Here is a 24,594-nt window from a genome sequence, read left to right as displayed (position 1 = left end):
AAAGAAACTACTTCACCAACTTATGTCTTGTCATAGTTAACCAAGATAAATAATTTATAAGTATAATTTTTAATAAGCCTAAACAGCTGTAAATCTTGTCAACAGTTAAGTGCCCTTTGGTAAGTGTGTTCACAGCCACCACTATTATCAACACCCATTTGTCTTTAAAGTGAGTGGAGGTTTACCTGCATTGTGTCTTAACGAGTTTGCACTCCAGAAGCCAGAGAAGCAGGCTTTAGTTCCAGATACAATTTTTTTTCATCCTAAAGATACATCCAGCAACAAAGTAGACCTAAATAAACACAAGTTCATTACAATGTATTACTTAGTCATGTGTTTGTCCTGGAGCTATTTTATTTCCACTGCAGGTAATCTTAAAATATGAGGTAGTGAAAAGAACAATCCCAATATGGGTAGTATTCTAAATGTACTGAAAACACACTGTAGTGTAACAGTATTCTAGGACATACATAAGACTAATTTACTGCTCCATTTGCCACCCCAGTTTGGAGAGTTAGCATAGTCTCCAATTTATTTTTCTAAACTTCAGAATTTGGAAACTGTTTTTTATAAGAATAGAGACTTCTAATTATAAATGTTTATTTATACATTTGGTCTTCATAATAGAGACAGTTCACAGCTATGGATCATGTGTTACAGGCCCAAATCTCAGTCTTTTTACAATTCAAAAAAACTGTCAGTTAAGAGGGAAATACGATCTCCGATAGATACTATGCATCTTCCAAACCACCATCATTAAAAAAAGATATAAATAAGTTGAAACTACAATACATAACAGGCACATATAGAGCAGTATTATACAGTGCTACTGGAGAAGAGGACTCATGGAATTTAATGAATACACCCTTTTGCATTCAAGTGGATCAATGTCAGGTTGGTACTGTGCAGATTTTGTATGTACATCCAGAGGCATTCTTCTGAGGAGTGGTGACATTTACAGTATAGTAGGGAAAGTAGAAAGCTCACTGCCTGCTCTTCAGAGACTCCACCAACCTGCAACATAGAAGAAAAAATGTAGCCAGGCTGCAACAGTAACATTGTAATAGCAAGGAATACATTGAGAAACAAAATAATGTTCCTCCACTGAATTTTCACCTAAAGAGTTGGTTCACCTTTAAGGAAAAGTTCACTTTTTAAAATAAAATAATAAATGCACAAATTTTTTGCAGGTAAAAAAAAAACAGAATCTTTGTAAAATCTTACCGTAAAATTCCTTTCTCTGAGTCCTCCGACAGTTGCCACCCACTCATTCAATCTCCACCAATGGGGTATTGACCTCTTATCCATAGGAGCAAGCTAGGCATAAGACTTGTTAAAAACAAAGCATTTACATACACACCTATGGGGGCTGTCCTACTGGTCCAATACCCCCCTGCAATCAGCCATCCCAACTCAGTTTGGTAGCAAGCAGTTAGAGCCCAAGAACCCCAAAAAGAGGGGTGGGGACTGTCGGAGGACTCAGAGAAAGGAATTTTACAAAAAATCAGTTTTCTCTTACGTCCTCCGACAGTCGCCGCCCACTCATTTAGTCTTCACCAATGGGGATGTCCCAAAGCAGTGTAGACATGAGGGGTGGGAAACGCAACCGTCTGAAAGGCAACGCAGTACCCACAACAGAGAAAGGAACCTTCCATGAACAGAAAGGTAACCCTCTGGGTAACAAAAAAGGCTCAACAGGAGCAACAACCCCCAACAGCCAGGGACCCGCAATAAAAACAGGGTCCCCTCACGGTATTACCGCACAGAGAACTTTGTGGCCAAAGGAGGCATCAGCTGATGCCAGAACATCAATTTTGTAGAATTTGGAAAAGGTGTGCGCTGACGACCAAGTCGCAGCCTTACACACCTGGGCCACCGAAGCCTGATGCCAGAAGGCCCAGGACGCACTCACCGCTCTGGTAGAGTGCGCCTTGACAGGGAAGGACGGTACCTGTGCCTTCAAGGAATAGGCCTGTACAATTGTCTGTCTGATCCATTTCAAATGGTCGCCGCAGACGCAGCCATACTCTTCCGAGGTCCCTCAGGAAGGACAAAGAGAGAATCAGATTTCCGAAAGGATTCAGTTGACGACAGGTAACCCTGGTCGCCCGGACCACATCCAAGGAATGCAAAGCAACCTCCTTAGGATGCTTAGGATTCGCACAGAGCGAAGGCAAAACAATGTCCTCATTAAGGTGAAAATCGGAGACCACCTTTGGAAGAAAGGACTGGTTAGGTCGCAAGACCACCTTATCCCTATGGACCACCAGGTAAGGGGAGCGGCAAGACAAGGCCGCTAACTCCGACACTCTGCGAGCAGAAGAGATCGCCACAAGGCAATCTTTTTAGACAGCAGAGTTAACGAGATTTCCCAGATGTTTTCAAATGGGGAACATTGTAACACGGACAGAACCAAGTTCAAGTCCCATGGAGGTAAGGGCGCCCTTCGAAGAGGGGCCAAGTGACGCACACCTTGAATGAAGGTGCGAATCAAAGAATCAGACGCCAAGGGGTGCTGGAAAAGGATTGCCAGTGCAGATACCTGGCCCTTAATCGTGGCCAACGCAAGGCGCTGGTCCACACCAGACTGAAGGAAAGCCAACACTCTCGCCACCGAGTGAACGAGGAGAGAAGCACCTGGACTCACACCAGGCAAAATAAGCTTTCCATGTACAGTAATAAATCTTACCAGATGAGGCTTTTCTAGCCTTGAGTAAGGTAGGAATGACCTGAGGAGAGACCCCTGTCCCTCAGGACCTGGCTTTCAACAGCCATGCCGTTAAAGCCAGCGACAGTAAAGCAGGATGGAAGATCGGTCCCTGAGACAGTAGATCTTCACGCATTGGCAGCCGCCATGGAGGCTCGACAGCCAGGTGAACGATGTCCGCGTACCAGGACCGGCGTGGCCAGTCAGGTGCCACCAGAATCACCAATGTTGGTTCCGAGGCCAACCTGTGAAGGAACCCGGACAACAACTGAATCGGAGGAAAGGCATATCAGATGATACTGATGCCAAGGCACCACCAGCGCATCCGAGGCGTCTGCCAGAGGATCGCGTGTTCTTGCCAAGAACCTTTCCACCTTGTTGTTTAGCCGAGACGCAAACAGATCCACATCCGGGGATCCCCATTTCGCACACAGCATTTGAAATACCTCCGGGTGCAGGGACCATTCCCCCTGGTCCAGGGTCTGGCGGCTCAGATAATCGGCCTGCCAATTCTCCACACCCGGAATGTGAACTGCTGATATCGCCGGGACATGGGTCTCGGCCCAAGACAGAATTCTGGTCACTTCCTGGGCCGCCCGGGCACTCCTGGTCCCCCCTTGGTGATTGATGTAAGCCACTGCAGTGGCATTGTCCGTCTGCACCCGTACAGGACGGCCCTGGAGACGATCCGACCAATGGAGCAGGCACAGCCTGATCGCTCTCAATTCCAATATGTTTATGGGGAGGGAGGATTCCTCCACCGACCAAGCGCCCTGGGCAGACAGGTTGCCCAGGACCCCAGACCGACAGGCTGGCATCCGTGGTAATCACCGTCCACAGTAACGGCCGGAAGGATTTTCCGTCCGCCACCACCGGGGACTGAAGCTACCACAGAAGATCCATTCTGGTTTGGTGACTCACAGACACCCTCAGATCCAAGGACTGAGGCAGCCTGTCCCATCTGGCCAGGATTTCCGCTTGGAGAGACCTCGTGTGAAACTGTGAAACTCATCAACCCCAGGGACCGCATACAGGTCCTGAGTGACGAGGATTCGTTTTCCCTGAGGGCCCTGACCTCGTTATGTAGTGTCCAGAGCTTATCCTCCGGCAGGAACACCTTTGCTTGAGCAGAGTCCAGAACCATTCCCAAGTATGGGAGACGAACCGAAGGAGACAAGGTTGACTTCTGCACGTTGATGGTCCATCCGAACTCCTGGAGCATCTGAACCGCAGTGGACAGATCGCACAGCAGGCTCTGACTGGCACTCGATCTTAACAGGAGATCGTCCAGATATCCCAAGACCGCAATGCCCTGTGCCCGTAACAGGCCCAGAATGGGAGCCAGCACTTTGGTAAACACCCTTGGAGCCGAAGCGAGACTGAAGGGTAACGCCACAAACGGATAATGTTCCTCCGCGATAGCGAATCGGAGGTACCTCTGATGACCCTCGAAAATGGGGATGTGTAAATACGCATCCTTCAGGTCGATAGAGGACAGGAATTAACCTGGACGCAGGGAGGCTACCACCGAACGGAGCGATTCCATGCAGAACTTCCGAACGCGTACAAAGCAGTTCAGAGCTTTCAAGTCCAGAATCGGACGCACCTTGCCCTCCTTTCTGGGCACAGTGAACAGATTCGAGTAAAACCCTCGAAACCTGTCCCGATGAGGCACCGGGACGATCACCCCCTGGGCGAGGAGATCCTGCACCGCCTGATGCAGGTCCTGTAACCGCCCTGGGGTCAAATGAAGATTTGAGGGAAAGAATCTGTCCTCCAGCCGCGAAAGGAATTTGATCTTTTATCCTGATCGAATGATTTCCTGAACCCACCTGTCCGGAATTCGGAGCAGCCAAGGTTGGAGGAAACCACGCAAACATCCCCCCACCCCTGAAACGGATGAGGGCGCCCCTTCAGGCAGAGGCGGACTAGGCCGCCGCACCAGCCTGGACGGTTTTTGGTTTGCCCGCCCAGGGCTTTCTCTGGCCACCCTGGCCCTTGAAGGGTTTTCTCTTGTTCTGTGCCTTAAAGGCACGAAAGGACCCCCGATTTGGTTTAAAGGAGGGGCCCTGCTTACTGCGGAAAAACTTACCCTTAGGATTCTGGGGCAGCAGAGTGCTCTTGCCCCCAGTGACCCCTTTAACCAATTCATCCAGGGATTCCCCAAAAAGGCGAGACCCCGCATAGGGGATGCCAGCCGTTTTCCTGGAAGTCTGGTCAGCCGACCAGCTTTTCAACCATATCAGGCGACGGTTAATCACCGCTACACTGGACAGGCGCGCAGCTAATGGGGCCTCATCGCACAAATACATGACTCCTTGATAGATCTGGTCCACCATCTCCACGGTAGTAGGGGGGGGGGGGGCAGAATCAGCCACGAGGGTGCGTCTTAGCACCTTGGTCCAATCCGCCACTGCCTGAGCCGCCATGACAGAGGCGAAAATAGGTTTTAGCATGGAACCCGCCACCATGTAGGCATGGCGGGCAAGGGATTCCATCCTCCTATCCGTAGGATCCCTAAACACCAGAGACTCTTCGGTGGGTACCAGAGTGGCCTTGTTCAATCTGGCCACAGTGTGATCCACCTGAGGAGCCACACACCAGCACGAATCCGTAGGAGACGCAAAGGGATAAAGGAGTTGAAACTTTTTTGGCACCACAAAGGTGCGCCATTGATCATTCACAGGAGCGTGAAACTCAGCGGGGCAAGGAAACACCTGCGCCGCCTTGCGGGTCCTGTGTGTACCAAAAGAGGACACAATGCCCGGAGGATTGGGCTCATCCTCTAAATGTAGTGTTTCCTTAATGGCAAGAATTAGCGCATCCATAGCTGCGTGGTCCTCGGCCATCCCAGGGGGGGAATCATCCACCCCTGCAACCTCTGCCTCCCCCTCAGACAGAGAAGAGCGAGACCCCTCAAGGGGCACGCCACCTACGGCAACCATATCCGATTCAGAATCAGAAGACAAGGAAAAACGAGGCCTTTTTCTGTCAGCACGTTCAGTCATCAGAATCTCCACTTTGGACACCAAAGTTGCCACTGCAGCAGACAAAGTAGACAGAGCAGAGGATTCAGAGGAACCTGAATCCCCCACTAAGGCTGTGGGAAATTTGCTGTCCTGAGATTCCATAGTAAAAATTTTATTTTATTTTTTTATTTTTTGTGGTACTGGCCCTTTAAGCGTGCCACGGACCCCCGCAGCACACCGCTACAAGACTGTGACAAACAGACCCCTAAGCAGGAATAAACTGATAGCCAGAAGTATTTGCACAAAAAAAGGACAGCAGACAGACCCCCACAAAGTGTTACCACCGCAGCCGATCTCTTCTGAACAGAAGGAGGAAGTGATGTCACCGCAGGAGACTGAACTGAGATTGCAGGCCAAGGAAAAATGGTTGCCTATAGAAAGTAATGGGAGGCTTCGGGAAAATGCCTGCCGACATGTGCTCGGAACGAGCGTTTTGCCACACACAAGATGGCACCGCAAGGCGCCAAAACACACCACATACAATGCTGTATAAGCGCCCACAGTGAAGCCAGACATGCTGCCCACACCTAAAAAGGCGGACTGGCGGTGTTTAACCCCGCAGCGGTCGCCACACGTGTCTGTACCTCCCAAAGCACCCTAAAGTGACACAGGAGAGGGACCCCCAGAAACCCACACAGCGCACAGGCTGTGAAAAAAAAAAAAAACCCAGCAGGGACCGGGATCAGGGAGCCCAAAAGAAAACGTACAGACATGAGGGGATAACACAGATACACAGGACTGCCAGCCCCAGACAGAGGCCCCACACAGAATGTACTTACCTGTACTCGATGGCGTGGGGTGCCTCTCATCGACGGGAAACCGCCCACCCTCAGATGGCAGGGGTGCTGTCAGCCACAAACGCAGGACGCTATCAGTGCACGGAGAACCGTGGGAGAGACGTCCAAGCGAGGTGGCCACCTCGCAGGCTGCATCCCTGAGGACAGGGATGGGTCGTTTGCGAAGCCAGGGCGAACACATAGCCTGCTAAACGCTCGATGGCGGGCTGGGATTCCATCAGGCCCTCTGTCCTGGAAAACCAGGACGACCAGTCCGACTCCCAGCTCCGCTACACCGTCATCATCATGAAGAAGTGACTAACTAAACGCTAATAAATAAACAGCTAGTAATGAGAAGAAAAAAAAAAACACATTTCTTCTAAAATCATAAAGTAAAAAGAAGAAGGCCGAGACTGTAGCCCCAGCACAGGGAGAGCCTATCTCACTTCTAACTAGGCAGAAGACAAACTGAGTTAGGATGGCTGATTGCAGGGGGATATTGGACCAGTGGGACAGCCCCCATAGGTGTGTCTATGTAAATGCTTTGTTTTTAACAAGTCTTATGCCTAGCTTGCTCCTATAGATAAGAGGTCAATACCCCATTGGTGAAGACTGAATGAGTGGGCGGTGACTGTCGGAGGATGTAAGAGAAAAGTGCATTCACTTTTTTTTTTTAGGAGCCTGAAAAGCATTGCACCAGTGGATGCAGATCTCCTGCAGACTGTCAATGTGAGCTGTCTGCCCTGTACATCGTTTTACACTGACAGGAAGACTCAAACTACCACACCGTGGTAGTTCAATGAGACACTACAAGCCAGCAGCCTCAAAGAATGTCGGGGCTTGTAGTTCATTCACACACAGAGCTGTGTGAATGAATGGTGCAGCCGTGTGAGTGAAGCCACGCACGGCCGCATTGTTTTCAAAAAGTGACAGCTAATATGGGGAACTTCTCCCTGTACTGCTGTCATCAGTGTATATTGATTGGTGTGCGGAAAAAGTTATCGCGTCTACAAACTAAGGAAAAAAAAAAATTGTCATTTTTATTTTATTTTTTACTAGTAATGGCGGCGATCAGCGATTTTTCCAGTGGGATTGCGGCAGAGACATTTTTGACACTTTTGGGGAGACCAGTGACATTACTACAGTAATCAGTGCTAAAAATATGCACTGTTACTATACTAATGACATTGGCAGGGAAGGAGTTAAATGTTTCCCTAGGGGGTGCTTTCTAACTGTGGGGAGATGGGCTTTTTGCAAGAGCACAGAGACCTGTGTTCCCAAATAAGAGGAACACAGGATCCCTGTGTTTATAACTGACATAACAGCGGTCTGCCATGTTTACAATGGCGCACCGACATTCTGTCTCCACGAGGAGTGAGTGCAGGTGCCTGGCGGCAATCGCAGCCGCCGGACCCGCTGATCAGCTTTCCCTGTGGCGAATGGGCGAGCGCCTTCGCTAGTGGTCCCGGGAAGCAACGTGCAGTTACGTTGTTTCACAGGAAAGAGCCGACCTGACGCAGTAAAACTGGTTAAGCAAGATTTTCCTAAAATCCTGCAATGCAATTCTGTGCTCCTCCTGTTTTAAATGGTGCACATCCTCCACTTACATATGCAGCTGTTAGGGGGGATCTCCACATAAAAATGCGTTCAGCTTGAGAGACAGAGAGAGCACTGTGCATATCTGCAGTTTCAACAGCCCAGAGCACCTGCTACAGAGCAAGGAAAACGCAGTATGTACAGTGTGAATGGCCTAAATTGGCCACTAAGGAAAGTGCAATTGTAAAGTCCAGTCTGCATGGAGGGGGTCAGCATTTTTGTAGTATCACCCCCCCCCCCCCCCCCAACAGCTGCATGTGTATTGGGCAGGTGTGCTGATATGTACTATTTAGAGAATATGAAATTGCATAGGGGAATTTGAAACATTTTGCCGAAGGTGAATATATTGTATGCAAGTTCTCTAATTACATGCTGCTTTTCTCTATCTTGCCTGGTAATTTACCTTTACCTCAAAGGAATATGAAAGGCAAGATAAAATATTGGTATTTACCCTTTTGTCCTAAGGGTACAAAAACTACTCCATGAACTGTAATGGTTAAAGGATGGTAACTTTTACTGTCTTGGCACAACCTACCCAAAAAAAAAAAAAAGCTTGAAAAGGCCACTCGCCATAGCCGATCCCAGAATGGATGTATACATGTGAAAGCCTCAGTCAATGGCATGCCCCCTGACATGTTTCACTCCACCCACCAGGGCTTATTCATTGGGGCTAACTGGATGTTTTTTTTTTTTTTTAAACTGGCACCCCTTATATTCTGAGTGCCAATAGGGCTCTACACCCTGCCTGGAGTGTCACCACCAAGTACTTAAGACCTTATAAAAAAAAAAAAAAGCTGAAATCTGTTATGTAAAATATACAACGCTAGTCCAAATACATGTCTGCATCAATCAGTGTTCCCCAAAAATTTTTTTTTTTAAGATTGTGTGCAGACCACCTACCATTCCATAGCTTCATCAAGGCCTGTTCCCTTTGTAGCCGATGTCTTGAAAATTTGCCACTTGCGATCTTTTAAAGCTGGCAATCCCAGCGAGTTAGCCACTTCTGTGGGGGTCATTGCTTGTTCCATGTCTTGCTTGTTTGCAAACACCACTAAAATAGCTTTTTTTAACTCCTCCTCCTAAAATTAAAACAGTATGTTATAATATTTAGAACACGGATAGAAAAAAAAAAAAAGGTAATGCATCAACATTAGGGATTTTCTGCAAATCGGGTAAATTTTCAACCAAAGATCATGACCACACTACAGCTATATTGTGGTCGCACATTGCTGGGAAGCAGCCATATGGACGTTCTCCCGTGATCAAACTTCTTGTGCGCATCCACAGGCATCTGTGATCACTGTGTCCTTAAGACACCACTGATCACAAATCGTGGTAAAGAGCCAATCACAGCGGCTCTTTACCACGTGATCAGATGTGTCCAATCACAGTGTAAACAGGATTTGCCGGTTATCTGCATTTCTCTCATGCAGACAGCATGTGAGGAGAAGAGAGCGGATAACCAGCAAATCCACACCTGGGACATCTACACTGATAATCAGGGCACTGATCATCAGTGCCATGGTTATCAGTGCTCGTCTATTTTATGTAACTTACTTATACATAAAAATTCTTTACAAAATCTAAGAGAAACTTTTTTTTAAAAAAATTTTCACACATTTTGTACTTGTTTAGCAAAAAATAAAAAAAACTCAGTGGTGATTAAATGCCACCAAAAGAAAGCTCAATCTGTCTGAAAACAAATGATAAAAATTTTGTTTGGGTAAAGTGTTGCGTGACCGTGCAATTGTCATTCTAAGTGCGACAGCATTAGAAGCTTAAAATTGGCCTAGGCAGGAAGGAGGTACAAGTGCCCTGTAGGCAAGTGGCTAAAAGGCTTACCTATCCTTTAGTACTATAATCACAGAAGAACAGTTTGCTTAAATGTCGAAATGGTGCCGGATAAGAAGTTCATTACAAAGACCACTTTTAGATGTATGGCAGTTCTGGTGTCCCTGCCTGCCCCATGCACTGTTTAGGTCTTTCAGTGTTCCGGAGGGGGTCTGTGATGTCGGCTGTACAGATCCGAAGCAACTTGGTTCATAACTGGTCAGGCTGCATTTCATGGCACAGATGCCTTAAGGGTTTGTCAAAGCAAAAAACAAAATAAAGTAGCAGCTTTGGTAGCTGTTGCACATTTATGAAATCAAGGGCCTTTTTGTGTACTGTATGCTGGCTTTTTTTTTTATATACTTAAAGTAATCTTTTCCTTTAACACATATACAGCATATGTATATGAAGAGGAATGTAGCTGTAAAAGTGTCTCTCGGCTAAAGTTACTCTAGTCTGTAAGCTCATAGTTGACACATCTGACAGCAGCATACATTATTAGACATAATCCTTTTGGACTCTGTGGTTGAGACTGTGAGAGATTTCCAAAAATCCAAAACAGCAGCTCACAAGGTAACTATCGGTGGACATCATGAAGCCTATGCCACATAACTTCCTCTCTGCTTCTTAGATCAGTAATGACAATTTCATACAAACCTCTAAACTTTTAACACAATCTTTCTGCATGAGGCACAGCAAGGAGTTCACAAACAAATTTGGGATAATGGGTGCACTACAGCAATGCCTCAACAAAAAACAATTGAAGTACCGAGTATGCTAATGCTCCCTGTATGCATATCAATGGTACAATTTCAATACAGACTGGAGTATGCATTAAACTGTGAAGCGAAATGTTTGCATGTATGTATGGCCTTTAAAAATGATTCTGTGCTTATATTACTACTGTACATAGTACTACTATAGACACAATAACAAAGCTTTGGTGGGAAATTTGCCAAGTTTTGTTTTAAGTTCATTTATGTAGTTTCCTCATATAAAATACATGTTTTGAGATGCTGATACCAGGACTTCATAGATTGGGGAAAATAATTATTTGATCCCCTGCAGATTTTGTAAGTTTTCCTACTTACAAAGAAATGAAGGGTCTCTAATTTTTATCATGGGTGTATTTTAAATTATAGAAAAAAAAATAGCAACCAAAAATTTTAGAAAAAACACATAAAACAAATGTTTTAAAAACATGACTTAGTATTTGTATAGTATAAAAATTATAGACCAGTCATTTCTTTGTAAGTGGGCAAACCTACAAAATCTGCAGGGCATCACATAATTAATTTTCCACACTGTATATAAGCTCTGTATACATTGACATCTTCATTAATAGGTGACATTTAATTTGAAAAATATTGAAATGTTTACCTCCAACATGGCAACCAGTTCAGATTTGGAGATACCAATCCTGTCTCTATCACAGCTGTCCACCACATAAATGACAGCATCTGTATTGGAGTAGTAGCAACGCCAATAGGGCCTGAAACAGAACAAAACACATTGTATTGTTGTTATGTTGCTCAAAGTACAATATGCAGCCTCCTACTCAAGCTCAGCTATACACAAGGAAAAGGTTGTGGTGGGCTCAGGGAGAAGGTGGTATTTGCACCAGCAAACACACTCTGAAATGCAGTTTTGCATTATGGTGCAAAACAAGAGCCCATTGCATAAGTTAAAAGGTAAGGTTTAGGCTACTGTATCCTACAGGCTGACGCTAGTATTTAGGATATTGTAACGCAGAGGTTGAATTTTAGCTTTAGGATACTGTAACACAGAGGTTGAAGGAAAGCTCTAGGCTATTGTAATAGCCACATTTAATGTAAGCTTTATGTTACTGTAAAGCACGGGCCATTAAAGCGGTATTAACCGGTTGCCGACCGCCGCACGACTATTTACTGCGGCGGTCAGCCCCGGCCAGGCAAAGTGACGTAGATCTACGTCGCTTGCCTGTCACTTCCTTGTGAGCCAATAGCGGGCGGGAGCGCACCCGTGGAGGCGCGCACCCGCCGCGGCTCGTTCACAGGGAAGTCAGTGCGTGTGACCGGCGGACCCGATGTCCGCCGGTCACTCGCCGATCGTCGGTGCAGAGGGAGAAAGTCAGGCGGCTGATGTAAACAAGCCGCCTGTCATTCTCCCCTGTGTAGAAACAGTGATCATACGGTTCTACTATGTAGGACCGTTGATCACTGTTCCTACACTAGTAGCCACAGCCAATCACAGTAAAAAGCACACCCCTAGGGACACACTTAACCCCTCCCTCCCCAATAAAGTTAACCCCCTTCCCTGCCAGTGTCATTTTGCAGTAACAGTGCATATGTATAGCACTGATTACTGCAGTAATGTCACTGGTAACCTCAAAAGTGTCAAAAATGTCAGTCAAGGGTCCGATCAGTCCGCCCCAATGTCGCAGTACCGCAAAAAAGAAAAAAAAAAAAAAAAAAATCGCAGATCGCCGCCATTACGCGTTAAAAAAAAAAACACCAAAAATGACCGAAATCTTTCCCTTAGTAAACGCAATAACTTTTGCGCAAACCAATCAAAGTACGCTTTTTGCAATTTTTTTTACCAAACATATGTAGCAGAAAACAAATGTTAAAAAATTTTGATTTTTACATTTTTTGGGGGGAATTTCATATAAAAAAATGTGAAAAATATTGTTATTTTTGCAAAATTTACGCTCTTTTTTGTTTATAGCGCAAAAAGTAAAAATCGCACAGGTGATCAAATACCACCAAAAGAAAGCTCTGTTTGTGGGAAAAAAAGGACGTCAAATTTGTTTAGGTACAGCGTCGCACAACCGCGCAATTGTCCGTTAAAGTCACGCAGTAAAAAAAAAAAAAAAAAAAAAAAAAAAAATCGCAAAAAACCCCCTGGTCAGGAAGGGGGTAAAATCTTCCGGGGCTTAAGTGGTTAAAATCAAAAATATTCCAATTGCTGACAGGCAGGATTTTTATACCAGAAGAAACCCAAGTGGTCTCCTCTGTCATAAATGTCTCTCCCCACCTATAAGCAGTAGTGCGATTTGAGCCATGCATACAGACAACATTTACAGCACCCGCTCTGTGCCATGATGAAGTGACATCTGTGCACATACACAGGAGTGAAGTCATTAGGGTCTGACCAATAAAGAGCTTGGGTAGAGAGGACCTTGAAGACTGTTAAGATGGAAGCGCCTGGGACCTACTGGAGATCGTTTGACAGGTAGGTCTGTCATGTGCTACTATGTTGTGCATACTAGCACATTATGACACAAACCTCCTGGGGGCCCATTAAAACAAAAAAGTTCAATACTGCGTTAAATGGGCATGCAGGCCACAGCAAGCACAAAATATTATATATAAATGTTAACCTGATATGCTATTTATGCTGCATTGATTCATCTACAATCTATTTGTATTTTTAAACACTTGTCTGCAAGGTGATAAGAATATGTGCATGCAAGACATAAATATTTATGAGTAATTGGTGCGATTCCAAAAACCCTTTCAATACTTTACTTGAGATTTAGTGAAATATTTCTGCTGCGATACACAGAACTTTAATTACTAAAATGGACAGGTCATGGCAAAAAGGTGTACTACTGTTAAAAAGTTCTGCTTCAAAATGAAATCCGTTTACAAGCCAATTTAGAAAACATGGCCACGGTAACCCAGGATGCATGCAACAATCAAAAGGGAGGGGACATCCTCAAACATGCTGAAACCCACTGTAAATAACTTTTCGCTAGATGCACAAAATATTTTTACATGTGGTTATTCATTTCATTACTCTTTTCACTGTAAAGATGATGATCAGGCCTTTTTAAAGCGGTAGTATCCCGCTTTTTGACACTTTTATCTACAGGTAAGCCTAACCTGTAGGTACAATTAATATATCCTAAACCGGCATGGTTTAGGAGATATTTGCAGTGCATGCAGCCACTCGGGGGGGACCTTCAGCTTTCCTTGCCGGAAAATCACTCCTGCGCGCATGCGCGGGAGTGACGTCATCGCAGCTCCGGCCAATCACAGCGCCGGAGCCGCCAAACCCGGAAGAGACGCCGAAGGATCATGGCAGCGCCCGCAGCGATGTCCGGGGGTCCGTGTCAGGGCTTCGTTCTAAGGTAAGTAATACATAATGAGCTAGTATGCGATGCATACTAGCTCATTATGCCTTTGTCTTGCAGGTTTCTTTTTTTTTTTTTTTTCGGGTTTACAACCGCTTTAAGAGACATTTTCAAACAAACAAGAAGGGCTCATTTTCAACTCCTAACGTCGCCGAGGGATCACTTATGACTATCAATTTGGGCTGAAATTGGGCCATCTTTGGCAACACTGAAAGGGAATGAACACAGTTCTTTTCCAGGATAGATCCATACAGATTATTATTAAATACTAAAAACAAGAAAAACAAAGACATACATATATAAAAAAAATAAAAAAACAATACGCTTTGAAGGACGTTTTGGAGAGAATGCAAATAGTGTTATGGAAGATGTCATTACTACCTGATACTTGTTTGTCCTCCCAAGTCCCATACTTGAAATTTTAGGTTCTTGTAAGTTACCGTCTCAACATTAAAACCGATTGCTGAAAAAAATAAAAAGTGGAGCTTATTAAAACAGTCCTTGGATATACATAATGTGGAGATAACATATTTATACCTTCCTATCACTAAATGACAAAGCTTACACAGACCCGATGACTCTCTAACAATAGTGCTTGAGAACACTTGTCTGGCTTCAAAGCAAAGACACAATATTGTGAAACATGACTGGCCTGCACAGAGTCCTGACATTAACTCGATAGAACACCTTTGGGATGAAGAAAAGCACAGACCTACAACATCAGTGGTTGACCTCACAATTGCGCTTCTGGAAGAATGGTCAAACATTCCCATAGACACACTCCTAAACCTTGTGGACAGTCTTCCCAGAAGAGTTGAAGCTGTTATAGCTGCAAAGGGTGGACCAACTCAGTATTAAACCCTACAGACTAAGACTGGGATGCCATTAAAATGGAACTATAGGCAAAATTTTTTTTTTTTTCCATTTTAGATAGAGCAAGGGAGGGTTATAACCTGTCACTTATTTTTTTGCCATTTGTGTCCCATTGCAGATATTTCCTTTCACTTCCTGTCCCATAGCCAAAAAGGAACGGAGAGGAAATCCCTGCAAATAAAGGGAATTCCTTGGGGACCCCCAGGTCACCAGAACTAGTGTCCCCATTGGAAGATATCCCCTCTAATACTTTTCTGGGAAAAACCCCAAATTTTCTATTTTCTGTTACTTTCAATGTTCATGGTAAACAAGACAAATAGAGAGGATAAATCCCCTTAACTGAGGTACAGACAGCAATAAAAACCTGATAGGTATTCTAATCCCTGTACACTCTATGCAGAACTAAACAAAAAGTTTTGCCCTTAGTTATACTTTAAAGTTCATGTGCGTGCTCAGGCAGGCGTCCCAATACTTTTGGTAATATAGTGTATGTATGTGCCACACCTGTGGAAGCTAGAAATCACTGTTACTGCTACTACAGTGATTTCCACTAGCTTCTGGGTCTGATGCCAAGTGACTGCACTGCTGCATTGTGAAAACAGGAGGTATCCTGCTTGGCACGGGTAACTTTCAGAGCCACTTTGCATAGTCTCAGTGATTGCAAAGGATTCTCGATTTTGACAAGGTAGAGAGATGGAAATGCAGTGTTCTGAATGGTACCAGTGGGCAACCTCCAGTGTTGAGTAAGCAGCAGAGCAGCTCTCGGTATGGGACCCAAAGTTAGTAGAGATCACCCGCTCCTTTATTCACCTCTCCCCCCCCCCCCCCCCCCCGAAAATAAAAATGACATGTCAAATGTGACAGAGGAGTGGTTGTGTGGACCTTCCCTTTTTGGGTGAAGTTCTGCTTTCAGGACTGCTGCTACATTTTTCATCTATACCTCCATAATATTCCTTAAATATCCTCCTATCTGCACTTGAAACTGCCCTCTACATAATCAATATGCTCAGCTATCTGCACACAAAAGGCTGACTTATTTTCTTATCCCAGCTAAAGAAGCAAACTGTGAAAAGAAACAGCACATGTTCACTTAATGTTGGAAAGGTAATAAAGGCCATAATTACTGGGAATGGTAGTGACCACTTCTCCCACTTGTAACCTGTAAAGTATTGTAGTCTTTCCAGCTCCATCAAGACCCAGAATCAAAATTCTCATCTCTCGTGTTCCAAATAAGCTGGAAAAGATGCTTGAAAAGAAACCCCCTGAAACAGGAAAAAAGATTCATTGTAATTAATGCAAGACATATACTTTTGTTATACAAATAAACAAAATGGAAACCCAGTACTACACAGCTTAACAGTTTTAGCAATATTACGGTACATTTTTAGAGAAAGCTGGTAAAAAAAGTTCCAGAGTTAAATGTAGGTAGGCTGACCCCAAGAGAGGATTTATCAAGATCCAGCATTCTGTAAAGCCTTGTCACTGGAAGCAACTATCAACACAAATAAATACAAAACTAACTAAAACAAAGGGGACATTCACCAAACATTCAGCATAGGCGATTCTTCCTGGTGCTGACTGTTATCTAGGTTACAGCAGTTTCCCTATACAGTAGATAGAAATCTCAAATGTTACAGTTGTTTCAGTTGTCTCTGAAGCAGGCAGTGACTGCAAATATTTATCACTACTACTAAAAGTGAGATTCCCCTCACTGTAGGGAAATTGCTCCTCACTTTCTTTCTCTGAAATAAGAAATGAGGGAAAATTTCCCTTGTAGCGTTTCCCCATGCTAAATTATTTTGGCTGTACTTCTTCTGTAAGTCACAGGAGTGCAGTTTTTTCTGTACTCCTTTGACCCATTTTTCAGCCAACAGCGGGCTAAAGTTCACTGTTGGCTGACCTCACAGAGCTGGTCCAGGCTCAAGAAAGATCCCAACCCAGAAGCCTGGACCGGCACCCGGCTCAGCCTTTCACTGTTCCATCGAGAGCAGCTACTCCCTCCCCCTGCACAGCCCAGCGCTCCAGTGATTACTGGAGGGGCAGAGTACAGAGCTGAAGACTGATAGTCACGAAGAGCTGAGGGGAGAACTGAGTGATCAGCAGTGTTTGATCACTAAGAGCCAGTTCACATAGGAGCGACCCGACTTGCCGGGGCGACCTGTGAAGTCGCGGTGCACAGCGCGCACCGCGACCTCTGAGCGGCATGCACGGACTTCTTATCATTGAAGTCAATGCAGGTCGCTCCAGGTCCCCCCAAAGTAGTACAGGACCCTTTTTCTAAGTCAGAGCGACTTGTGTCGCTCCTATTAGAACGGGTCCTGTGCTAATCTATGGCAGGCGACTTGTCAGGCGACCAGGTCGCCTGAAAAGTAGCCCCAGTGTGAACCGGCTCTAAAGCCTCGTACACACGCACCGATTGTTGGCCGACCGATCGGCCGTCTTTTGACCAGTGTTGTTGTGTTGGTTGAAATGTGCTCTAGACTGCACACGAATTTTGTCGGCCAACAACAACCAACTGCAGAAGTGATGTCATGTTCTGGTCTACTTTTCATGTGTTTTTTCTTCTCTGAGCATGCCCAGTCTTGCTCATCTGACTTTTGTCGGCCGAAATCTGTACTGACTGACGAACAATCGGCCGTTCTGGTGACGGCCAACAAAAATTTTATAGCATGCAGACCAGATTTTGTTCGGCCGAAAAGTCGCAGTCGGTTGTCGGAATCATCATACTAACAAGCCAATAATCGGCCGATCGGGCGGCGGCCGAAAATTCACGGCCAACAATCGGTACGTGTGTACGGGGCTTTAGTTCTCAGTGCAGAGTTGGCTCAGCGAGGAATCCGTCTGCTAATCCCCACTGAGCAGGCAAATGACTGGTCCGTGTCTGCTCCACTTATGCAGAGGGGACACAGACACAGCCCACTCTCCTCTATGGGTGGTCAGATGGAAACAGACCACCTGTCCATTTACATCCGATTGCTATCTGATCCACCAGACGGATGGGGGGGGAACAGATCCCCATCCGTCTGTTTTTAGAGGAGAGGATCGGATGTTGGCGGGTGTCAACGGACACATGTCCATTACTCCCGCTGCTCTATAGAGGAGACTGGACGGTCAGATCAGGTCTGCATAAAAAACTGAATGGCAGACCCAATTGGTCTGCTAGTGTGAAAGTTTGAATGTTTTGGGTTTTTTTTTTTGTTAAGGTCATACTTCTCTTTTAAAAAATCCTATGCAGGGTTTCCATAATCTAATCACATTTCTAGTATGCTTAAAATGTATGTTTACCCAAAACTTTGGATATAGCAGAGAAGAGTTGAACCCTCTGTCAAAATGTTATTGCTACCTGTATCCCCACTAGATAAATTCACCTCAATAAAACCAAATACTACATTCAACAAATGACAGCAGACTAGGAATAGAAGGGGAATCTTCAATGTAGAAACTGAGCTTAGGGAAAGGTAAAGGCTCTTTCACATGGCAGTTTAGAATGAGTGTATTTGTGCGACAAGAGGCATGGGTATATGTGATCAGCTATTGATAGCAAGCTTGTACCAAACAAGGACAGGCGGCTGCAGATGTTCACGTGTAATCGCACTTTAAGTGGTTACATGTAGGTAGGTAGGCAGGTTACATGCACACTTGCAAATGGTGTCACTTCAGATTACCCACGAAATAGTTGCAGGTGGGAAACCCCACTGAAAGTAACAGGAGCCTGACAGTGCCTGCACGTATTAATGTCCATTTGCATGCAATTGCTCATGCTAGGCCCTGGCCACACACTATCAAATGTCCTCAAACAAATGTAATCACTTGATATGTGATTACATGGGGACAGCTACAACTGGCTGTCACTGATTTGTACAATCTTGCTGTCCATGGCTGATCTCATACATGTGTGATTCCTGGCACACAAATATGCTCATTCTTGCTGGTGAATGGCCCCAAACAGTTGTGTAAATGAGTCCTAAAAGGGGTAACACCCCTCACTATGAGATTTCTTATTACTTCTTGTGGGAACTCCAGGACAGGAAATAAAGGGAAAATCTATTAACAGGGCCAGCAGCAAAAGTAGACAGGGGTTTAATGCTTCCCTATCCAAAACCCCCAAAAATCGCTTTAGATACACTTAACCACTTAAATACCGGGCACTTTCACCCCCTTCCTGCCCAGGCCAATTTTCACCTTTTAGCGCTGTCACGCTGAATTACAATTTATTGCTCTATCATGCAACACTGTACCCATATGAAATTGTTAGCATTTTTATGAGAATTTTTATGGTATTTAATCACCACTGGGTTTTGCAAAATAAAAGAAAAAGACATTTTGACAAAAAAAAAAAAAAAAAACATTTTTCTTAGCTTCTGTTATAAAACTTTGCAAATAAGGGCTCTTTCACACGGGCGTTCCGTATGTCCGTTTTTCATCCCATCCGTTTGCGGATGAAAAACGGACATAATGTATCTCTATGTAAATACGGATGTCATCGGATGATCATCCTCTGACATCCGTTTTTTGTCAGTTCAGTTCAGTTCAGTTTTTTTGAACGGAGGAGAACCCTATTTTTTCTTCCTTTCAAAAAACGGAACGGAAGCAAAAACGGAAGTCAGTGGTGTCATCCGCAGACATCCGTATTTACATAGACTTGCATTATGTCAGTTTTTCATCCGCAAACGGATGGGATGAAAAACGGACATACGGACCGGATGACACAAGTGTCATCCGTGTCCGTTACAAAAAAAAAAAAAGGACCTGATCGGGCAAAAAAAAAAGGAACGCCCGTGTGAAAGAGCCCTTAGTCATTTTTTTTCCTTCACTGAGGTGCCCTGATGGACACTGATGAGTAGGCACTGACAAGGCTGTACTGATAATCAGTGCCTTAATTATCAGTGTAAATACTGTACTCATTGTACCATCAGATCAGCTCTCCTTTCCTCACACTCTCTATAGCCGATAAACAGCAAGACTGTTTACATGTGACCAGCTGTGATTGGACACAGCTGATCACACGGTAAAGGGCTGCTGTAATTGGCCCTTTGGGCACAGACACTTTCCGATGCACGCTCTCAAGAGGATGTCCAGGGATGCCCTCCCAGAACTGGAGAGCCACACTATAGCTGTAAAAGAGCTATAGTGCAGTGTGCAAGTGATTAAAGTGGAATTCCGGGATAACTTTAAAGCGGAGCTCCACCCAAAAGGGGAAGTTCCGCTCTAAGGACTTGTCCCTTGCTCCTCTTTTGACAGGTTCCTACTCCCACTTCGACCACCTAGGTGATCAGAAGTTCCCCCCCCCCATCCTGCAGTCTTCTGGGTGTCCATAGTTGAGATGCCGGCACTGAGGAAAGAAGACAGCGGTGAAACCGACTGGGGTGAGTGCACCTCTGGATCATGGGACAGTTGAGTGGTTATTTTCTAAAAGTCAGCAGCTACAGATTATTTTAGCTGCTGACTTTTTTTTTTTTTTTTTTTTTTTTTTTACACAGGAGACTAGAACTCCTCTTTAACTACTTCTAAGACTCCCATCTCCTAACACCTATGCTTACTAATCTGCGTAGGAAAGATGCATATGCTTACCTATTTTTGGTCTGGTCATGTGATCTACCCTGTGCCAGTGGTGGCTGCAAGGGAGAGCAGGGAGCAATCTGACAAGAAATGGCGCAATCTAAAAACAGATGGGCTATAATAAGCCTATGGGTGACCCCACTGCTTCTGGCTTTGCCAACCGTTGTTGAGCGCTCTCTCCTCTTCCTTGCAGCTGCTGCTGGCTAACACAGGGGAGATCAGGACTGGAGCAGCCTAAGGCTCCTTTCACACTTGTGTGACTTGTTCTGCAATTTGGGACAGCAAAATCGCATGACAAGTCGTGCTCCATGATTTTCAATGAGTACAGTTCATATCTGTACGACTTCAAGTCGCAACGACTTCAAAGTAGTCCCTGCACTACTTTGGGCCGATTATACAGGCATACCACACTTTTAAAGAGGAAGTAAACCCTCCTCTGACACTTTTACCTATAGGTGATCCTATGATAAGGCTTACCTATAGGTACTGTAAATATCTCCTAAACTTGTACCGTTTAGGAGATATTTACCTTCGATGCATTCAGTGACGTCACTGGCGCATGCGCTATGAAGGAACGGCCGCTCGTGCCGTTCCTTCAGAGCCCCATGCCGTGACTGTCGGCTCCCGCGCGCGGGAGTGACGCCACTGTGGCTCCGGCCAATCAGATGGCCGGATGCCGCGATCCCGGAAGACGGGCGACTAGACATGTCGCCCGTCATAGAGGTGAGCGGACGGCACGGCGGGGGCTCATTCTAAGGCAAGTATTTCATAATGAGCTAGTATGCGATGCATACTAGCTCATTATGTATTTCTCTTTCAGGTTGTAAAAAAATTTTTTTTACAGAGTTTACAACCTCTTTAAGTACACATTGGGACCAGAGCATGTATGTAAAACGAAAATGTACTTAAAGTGAAGCAATTCCTTTTTTCATTTCTCAATGCATGTAAATACACTAGCTCCATAGGAAATCTTGGTCAGCTTGACATGGCACTGCTCCCAAACCATGTGACAAGGACACTAAACTTGGGGAGCATGTTAAGGGAAAGTAGGACTATGACATGGTAGATTACCTAGACAAGCTAGCGGGCCACCAAATAGGATATTTTGTAGTCCTCTGTCCCCTCTCGGTGCTCCCCAAGTTTGGTGTCCCTGTCACTTATGGTTCCAAAGCAGTGCCATGTCAAGCTGACCAAGATTTCCCATAGACGCCAATGTTAGACAGGGAGCAGTGCCATGCCAAGCTGAGCAAGATTTCCTATAGACGCCAATGTTAACCTCCCTGGCCATCTGGTTATGTCCAGATTTCTGTGCTAAAAGCGGTACATTCTTTGCATGGAAACCTGTTTTATATTTAAAAACTCACCTTCCCCTGTGATTCCCCCGCCGTCCTCCCAGCCGATGTCGGCACCTGTCTTCTGGTTCCCCAACCTGCGACGCAGGGGGGTGAAACCGGCGGCAATTTCAAAAATGTAAATACACTAAATGACATGATACAAAGCTGTGATCCTAACGGATTACACTGTATCATCCCATTTCACCACAGGATTTCACCTGGTGACTTTTCCAGTGCCCTGCCTGTGCTTTGTGCCTTTTTGGACCATGACATCCAAAAAGCGTTCTTTTTGCGCAAAAGCACTTTAAACTGTCGCCGTTTTCCAGTTCGTCTAAAATCGATTTTGTGCAAAAAGAACGCTTTTTGGACGCCATGGTTGTTCAAAATGTTCCAGGCACAAAGCACTGGAAAAGCACAGGCAGGGCACTGGAAAAGTCACCAGGTGAAATCCTGTGGTGAAATGGGATGATACAATGTAATCCGTTAGGATCACAGCTTTGTATCATGTCATTTAGTGTTTTTACACTTTTGAATTTGCCGCCGGTTCCACCCCCCTGCGTCGCAACGCTCGCAGGGAAGGGAACCGGAAGACAAGTCCCGGCAATCGGCCGTGCACAGAGCGGGGAGAGAGTGTGAGGACGCCGGGGGGGAGCGCAGGGAAGGTGAGTAACATTGCGGGGTAATCCCGAGTGTGGCTAGGGGTTACCGCTTTTGGTACTGAAAGTTAACCCCCGAGCTGCTCTCGGGAATACCGCTAGGTTAAAAACTGCCAGCAGTGCCATGTCAAGCTGACCAAGCTGTGTCTGTACTCGCCAGTGTACGTAAAATGGGGTATGCCTGTAATGCGTTTTGAGGTCCATAGGCATTGCTTCAAGTCCAGTCAAAAATCGCACAAGTGTGAAAGGGGGCCTAAAAATCGAAGTATACAGATCTTTCTAACATAGGTTAGGCCCCTTTCACGCTTGTGCATCTTGAAGCAATGCCTGTTTAATCTTGAGTCTATGGACCTCAAGTCACATCAAAGTCGGACCAAAGCAGTGCAGGGACTTTGAAGTCGCACAGATATGAACAGTACTCATTGGAAATCATGGGGTACGACTTGTCATGCGACTTTGCAGTCCCAAGTCGCACAAATGTGAAAGGAGTCTTAGGCTAGGTTTCCACTAGTGCGGCTACGAAGTCGTGCTACTTCTAGCACGACTTCGTAGCAAAAGTAAACCGCGGCTTCAGTTAGACTTTTCCCTCATATATAGAGGGAAGTCGCGCTCAAAAGTAGTACACGATTTACTTTTGAGGTCGCGGCAACTGAAGCCGCGGCAGTGGAAACGGGCCCCATTGAAAACAATGGGTTTTGACTTGCTGTGCGACTTGACATGTGTCAAGTCGCACCGCAAGTCGCACTAGTGGAAACCGAGCCTTAGTCAGCATAGGTGTTATTTTTAAGATTAGTTAGGTTTAAGCTGGGATTTTTTCTGTAAGTAGACATGACTCTGCATGGCCAGGCTCATATCCCTGCGGACAGAAGAAATAGAAGGGATTGTTCAGTAAACCATCCCCTGAAGTGAAGGTGCCCCTTCCCATACTCTATGAGGTTGTCACACATCATGCTGAGTTGTGAATACTACACAAGAAACACATATAGAGTTTAACCCTAGACAAAAGCTATGTACTAATAGCAGAAGACCGTAGCTCTATCCCTATAGCAGTCTAGTAATGGTGTCTCACCCATGGTAAACGGTGAAGCGGGCACTCCAGGCCTCTATCACTCTTCTTGCAGCTGATGAAGTTTCCCCTTCTATCCCGGAAGCTGGGCTCTGAGTTCCACGTCACACCTCAGCGCCCTGCGCATTCCTCACACAACATTCCACACCGAGAAACCGTCCCTCGCCCGGGAAAAAATAATTGTACAATATAGAATGCTTCTACTGCGTGCTAGAAGACTTCAAGAGATTGCCACAATCCATGGGCTCAACTGATTTATTTTTTTCTCGTTTAACGAAACTGAAGATTAGAGAAAACATGCCGTCTGCGCGTGCGCGGTGTAGTGTACGGAAGTTGAAGTTGCATTGCCAATGAATGGCCTGGTAGAGCTGGTTGTTCTGGCTTCTGGGCTATGGTTACATGACACATACAAAACTAACCAACCGTCCTGTCATTATCAGTTCAGATGAAAGATTTGGGAGGGGCTGGGGGGGGGGGGGGGGGTAGCGATGTGAGAGGGATAAACTCCATCTTTGTCACCAGCATACATCTCTCTTCCCTTAACCACTTTACCCCCGAGCCTATTCTGACATTTACCTTCATGTACAAATCAACTTTTTTTTTTTAAAGAAAACTACATAAAACCCCAAAAATGTTATATTTTTTTAAGCAGAAGCCAGAGAATAAAATGGTGGATGTGGCATATTTATATGTCACAATATTTGTGCAGCAGTATTTCAAACGCAATTTTTTTTATTAAAAAATTAAATTTTATGCGCTAAAACACAATATAATACCCAATTGTTTGGTAAAATATAAAAGATGATGTTACACTGAGTAAATAGTAGGGATTGACCGATTATCGGCAATGCCAATATATCAGGGGCCAATATGCACTTTCCCCGATATATCAAAATCGGCCTCTGAGGTTACCGATTTTGCCGATATTTTGGGAAAGTGCTGTACCGGGGTAATGCCTGCAGCCAGAGGCATCACCCCCGTACCGGCGTCCATAGCCGACGGTCAGCTGTCTTGTAATGACAACCGATGCGGCTTAGAAGCCGCTCGGCTG

At 45.3% G+C, this 24,594-nt stretch overlaps 1 protein-coding gene across 1 annotated transcript; it reads right to left on the bottom strand.

The window, feature by feature from the left end:
- Positions 1-681: 681 nt before the first annotated feature.
- ARL1 (ARF like GTPase 1) lies at positions 682-23,699 on the bottom strand. The gene is made up of 6 exons (XM_082255553.1): positions 23,547-23,699; positions 16,053-16,190; positions 14,437-14,518; positions 11,319-11,430; positions 9,009-9,187; positions 682-1,014 (listed from the first exon to the last, which is right to left on the bottom strand). The coding sequence occupies exons 1-6, from the start codon at positions 23,548-23,550 to the stop codon at positions 984-986; spliced, it is 546 nt and encodes a 181-aa protein (XP_082111679.1). The 5' UTR covers positions 23,551-23,699; the 3' UTR covers positions 682-983.
- Between the last annotated feature and the right edge of the window lie 895 nt (positions 23,700-24,594).

The sequence above is a fragment of the Pelophylax lessonae genome, assembly GCF_965119305.1.
Source record: "Pelophylax lessonae genome assembly, chromosome: 4".
Classification (NCBI taxonomy): domain Eukaryota; kingdom Metazoa; phylum Chordata; class Amphibia; order Anura; family Ranidae; genus Pelophylax; species Pelophylax lessonae.
The sequence above is the reverse complement of the archived record's forward strand: the minus strand, read 5'-3'. Positions and strand labels throughout refer to the sequence as shown.